The 5304-nt window shown below is 45.5% G+C and overlaps 1 protein-coding gene across 1 annotated transcript; it reads left to right on the top strand.

Moving 5' to 3' along the window:
- Positions 1 to 2362: 2362 nt before the first annotated feature.
- On the top strand, positions 2363 to 3897 carry LOC147981973 (uncharacterized). The gene is made up of 2 exons (XM_087517253.1): positions 2363 to 2491; positions 2656 to 3897. Exons 1-2 carry the CDS (start codon positions 2382 to 2384, stop codon positions 3599 to 3601), a joined length of 1056 nt encoding a protein of 351 aa, XP_087373379.1. The 5' UTR covers positions 2363 to 2381; the 3' UTR covers positions 3602 to 3897.
- The last annotated feature ends 1407 nt before the right edge of the window (positions 3898 to 5304 follow it).

Here is a 5304-nt window from a genome sequence, read left to right as displayed (position 1 = left end):
AGTACTTCTCCTTGTCCTATACGGAAGGTCCTTTGCCCTTTTCCATCCAAGCACATGAACGTGACAGGATTCCTGTTACAAAAAAGGCATTGTAATATTTGTGACTTTTCTCAAATATGTTTTTCACCTTTTCCATCATAATACATGAATGTGACAGACTTTCTATGTTCCTTTTTTTTATTATACTTCTTGTCCTATATGGATGGTGCTTTGCCCTTTTCCATCCTAGCACATGAATGTGACAGGGTTCCTATGTTGCAAAAAAGCCATATACACAATATTAGTATGTAACGTTGTCATCTTTAAATCTTAGCCTTTAATCTAAAAAATTAATGGTTGAGATATTTTAATAGATGTGGATCAACATGATGGCTTATTTGTCTTCTATCTTAATAATTATATAATAGATTCATGAAAGGCCCTCGAGTATGACATATACGCTCCACCTGTGGGGAAGCCTTGCGGCAGCCCAGTATCGGTCAAAAATTTGTGTGAAACTAGTCTCGCAGAAAACTTATAGTTCAAGGCATAGTCCACTATTCAAGTTGTGATCTAGTATAGCATAAACCTCTGAGTGAAAGTACAACTTTACAGTCTTCCAAAGCCCAACTAAAATTCCAAAATTTTCTTGGCCCATTCATGCACACATGTGAGTGGAGTGAGTGAAACTAAAGTTTAGTCTCACCATGGAAGTTTAGTGAGAGTTGCACTTCTTTATAAAGTGAGCTCTTCTACCACTTGTATGAGCATGAGAAGAGAAGACCTATACGCGCGCTCCTCCTCCTCGCCTCGCCACCCACGCCTTGTCACGATGCGCCGCGGGTTGAGGGAATGAGCCGAGCCGAGGACAGAGCTATGCACGTTGTCTATATTGTTGCTGCTCGGGAAAAATTAATGAGTCGTTAATTAATAATTAACGGTTGCGTTAGTTACTGAACCGTTTTCGATTCTTTTGGATCGCAACTCGGAGGTGGGGTTTACGCCCACGACCTATCCAGCCCGCAATATATAGTCAGGCAGACGTCTTCCCTAGCGGCCGCCGTATCGTATGGTTTCGCATCACCTTTCCAGATCATTGCGTCGCCAAGCAAGTCTTCTCCATCCCTCCTTTAGGCATGCACCGGGAGAAGGGGCAGCAGACCTCCGGAACCCCGCCTCTCGTGATCCTGTACGGGAGAGGGGCGATCAGATTTTTTGGGAGCACACTCGCGTGACTGCTGGCAGCGATGACTTGGCCAACGCCGTCCTCTTCCCCGACCTCGGCAACCTCATCCTCGACGACATGGGCGACAACATCAACACCGGCCGTGCTGTTCCAGTTGCATCGTATGTGATTCTATCCTTCTTGTTCAAAATCATCGTAGAATTCATGTTCCTAGTATGTGTCCTAGATGTGATCTGTTCATCTACTATGCTAGTTCGCATGATTAGTTTAATCTCTGCTACTGCTATCATGATTTATCTTCTGTTTATTCGAATTAAATCTCGTTGTAATTTGCTCATATTTCCAACAGAAACAACCGCGTATGGTGTCATAGATGCGCCGTAGTGCACCGCAGGAGCGTTGTAGTGCGATGCGATCGCGGCGTAGGGCGCCTAGGAGCGCTGTAGTGCGGCGGAAGTGGAGCGCCGTACTGTGATGCGATCGGTGCGCCACGGATTCGTACAGATCAGGAGCCGAACCACCATAGAGCGGAGATGCAGCCGCACCAGATGGAGTAGGCGCAGACGTGATCGGCCCCGGCGCCGCGGCGGCGGCGGCGGAAGACATAGGACCGATCTAAATTGATACCATATTAAACTTAGGGTTTTGGAAACTGTTCGACACCTGTAACGAATGGGTTATCTCATATATATAAAGAGGTATATGAAGTGTACAATACAATATATAAGATATACACAGAAGCCAGTATAAATACAGTCTAACAGCCTTGAACCTTCCTCACTTAACATTTTGCTGAGGGAGAATGGAGGGGGTGTGCAGCTCTCGTGCGAATGGGTCCCATATTTTTTTAAACGCACTGTATTTTTCCGAATCCCAAGATGTATCCAAAACTATATGCCAAGTGTCGGTTCACATCTTTTTAAATGCAGTCTATTTTTTAAACAAAATACACTGTATTTGTACGTTTGAATTGCACTGCATATGTACGTACGTGCAAGTGCAACTCCTTTCTTCCTTTGACTGAATCACGTGAACAGCTAGCTAACGGATCTCCAAATGAGCGCCGTATAATTAATCTCGCTTTCGTCGTTTACCACCTTTCCATTTCCGTTCGACGGAGCGTTCCTTTCCAATTGTAGCTGCCCGGCCGCCATTAAATCTAACCCATCCCGGCCTTTCCAAGCCAGCCTACCCTCCCAACAACGCTAGCCGCAAAATGGAACCGCAGCTCCCTGTGGCCGCCGCAGTCACCAACGCCTCTGCAGCGGCCGTTGCCCAGCCGTTCTTCGTCTTCATCGCCGGCGCTGACGCCGGCGGGCATAAACGGTCTGTACACATGCATATACCTATCTCTTCCGGATTAGATGTATTTTTATAGATTTTCCAGTATCTAGATTAACTAGATGCGGTTCGAAGTTCCAGGTTTCTAAAGCTAAGCATGGCATCGATCATCGATGGCACGAATCTCTAATTAATCTCTTGATTTGCAGCGTACGCATCTGTACAGAAGAGCAGGACTGGGAAAGGCTCTTCGCCGACCTGCTACCCAAGATGGCGGACCTGGTGCTGCTCTCGGACGTCAAGGACTACGTCGCGCTGAGAGCCGTGTGCAAGCCGTGGAGGGCCGCCACCGCCGACCCAAAGCTGATGGGCATGGACCCACGCTTCTTCCCACGGCACTGGGAGATGGCGGAAGAGGGTGCGCGCACCGGCGAGAAGGCCAGATTCGTAAACCATCTCACCGGCGGCTCCATCAGGCTCAAGATCCCTCGGGAGTACGGGGACGTCGTGGCCACCGCCGAGGGCCTCCTGGTGCTGGTAGCCTCGGGGCGGGAGATGCGGTTGTTCAACCCGGTGACCAGGGCCGTGGCTGACCTGCCCAGCGTCTTCCTAGAGAACCTACCTGTGCCGATCGAATGGAAATCGGCTGGAATGGTCTACGACGACGGCGAAGGTGATCCCGCCGTGGTGCTCTACGTCAAGGTCGGACGCGTCCAAAGGATCTTGAGCGCCAGGCCCGGGGACGCCGTGTGGCGAGTCAGTCAGCCCGGGGAGCCGCTGTCCGAGTGCGGGCTCTCCTTGCGCGGCCGGTTTTACCTGCCGACCCCTCGAGGGGACGTGGTCAGATATCGGCTCTGGCCGCTGCCTCACTTCAATTACGTGGCTAGGCAGCAGGCTGGCCACAGGCGCCGTAACTTCATCATGAGATCCTTCCTACTGCTGGCCCGCGACGGGATCCGGATGCAGCTCGTGCGCGAGATCCTCGGCGGCGACTTCGCGGTCGATGATATCCTGGTGGAGGACCTGGATATGGACACGCTTGTCGAGGTGTTCTGGGTGAACGTCGTAGAGAACAGCCTTACCCTTGTCCAGCAACAGGACTTGGCCGAGTGTCCCCGCCCGTGGTTGACACTCGGCATCGGCAGTGATGCATGATCGAGTCTAATGACTAGTTTGTTCTGAGATCTCCGTCACATGCATGACTAGTAATGAGTCAGAGGTCCCGGCCATATGTAAGACATTGCTGTAACCTTTTATCTGTTTGCTGTCGAACAATTTGCTCTCAGTTCCAATTTGTTTAAAACTTTTAGTTTGTAATTTTGTCTCGAGCATTTTATTTTTCCGATTTTTTATCTATATATTCTTGTACTTTCAAAATAAAACGATTTAAAGAGGCCACAAAAATGCTCAATGTACCTCTGTACACATGACACTCTGCAATAAGTTTTCTTATTTCAAACTTCGAAAAATCAAGTGGGGACCCAAAAATTGAACTTAAAGAAGACAATAAAATTAACGCAGAGCACAGATGAAGGCATCAGCTTATAACCTCAACACCTAGTGTTACAAGAAATAGTCAAGTGGACTATAACGAAAGCTAGCTTTACTAAGAGACTTCAACCCCTCACCTATGATGTATACGTACTTCTGAGAGAATGCAGAGTGTAGTCCCTCAGCATTTTCTTCTTATTATAATTAAATTTTCAATTTTCTAATGTTCAAATTGTCATCTCATTATCAATCTCCTTGATGATGTTTTCCATCTAACGATATGTTATTGTATCTATTTTGTATGCATATAACAGCTTCTCGTAGTCAATCTCCTTGAAGATGTTTTCCCCAATCACATGTTCTATTTTTAATTACCAAGTGTACATAACAACATATATGTTCTATCTGAAAATAATATTGTAAAATGTATACATTTTTCTGTTCTATTTACTTCTTGTGTACCTAGCTACAATATTCATCAGGTAATGTAAGTAAATTTAGCATCCATTTTTCAACAGGTTGCAGATGCTAATAAAAAAGAAGATATGAATACTTTGATGTTCATCATCCTGCCATACTGGGTATGCACGCCATTCACTACTTATATTCCACAAGGAATTTCGTGTTGGAAACGGAAAACAAAATAGCATGACAATGGCGGCTGTTATCTTATAGCCATTCACTACTTATATTCATTCGGATGTTATCTTTTTCTATTTCATAACTAATTGTGTCATATGATTTTTCTAGATGCCGGCTGTTCCCTGCTTGTCTAATCAAACTGGAGTTGTAATCATGCAGGAGCCCATATCTCTTGATTGATTCTACATATAGCCATGCTAGTTGATACAGCTTTTTGTACACAACCCTAGGGGCATGAAGGATTCAACATGTGCATCCATCAAGTCTCCCTCTCCCTCCCTCCCTCTCTCTCACATAAGATGATACCAACATCAGTTTTGTTTTGTCATGAATGTTTGATTGCTCATTACACCTATCTATGGTTTTATTTATCTGTCATTGCTGTGACGGGAGATGCTACTAGTGAACCTATCAACCAAAGTACCATTTCCTTCATAAGAAAACTCCCCAACACTCATTCATATGCTCTTTTATTTTCAGTTTTAATTAATTAATTCGAAAATACAATACTTTATTCCGCGTTTTTAGTTCATAACTTGTTGGAACTAGCGATAGCGAGCTTGACAACTTCACTATAACTGTTATGGACATAAGTGGGATCTTATTTGTGTTGCATATATAGCTTCTTCTATGATGGATTGATATATTGGTATTTCTACTGGGAGGAAAGTTATCATTCGTTGCAAATATCTGCACTTGGAGGCCCAACAACTACTCCCTAGAAA

This window comes from Triticum urartu, chromosome 3A (assembly GCF_056163025.1).
Source record: "Triticum urartu cultivar PI428250 chromosome 3A, HENAU_Tu73, whole genome shotgun sequence".
Lineage (NCBI taxonomy): Eukaryota > Viridiplantae > Streptophyta > Magnoliopsida > Poales > Poaceae > Triticum > Triticum urartu.
The sequence above is the reverse complement of the archived record's forward strand: the minus strand, read 5'-3'. Positions and strand labels throughout refer to the sequence as shown.

What these genes read in the sequence shown, in the direction of transcription:
- LOC147981973 (XM_087517253.1), top strand. Translation starts at nt 2,382, where the DNA reads ATGGAACCGCAGCTCCCTGTGGCCGCCGCAGTCACCAACGCCTCTGCA. An exon ending in GACGCCGGCGGGCATAAACG is followed by an intron (nt 2,492 to 2,655) that starts GTCTGTACACAT and finishes CTTGATTTGCAG; the next exon opens with CGTACGCATCTGTACAGAAG.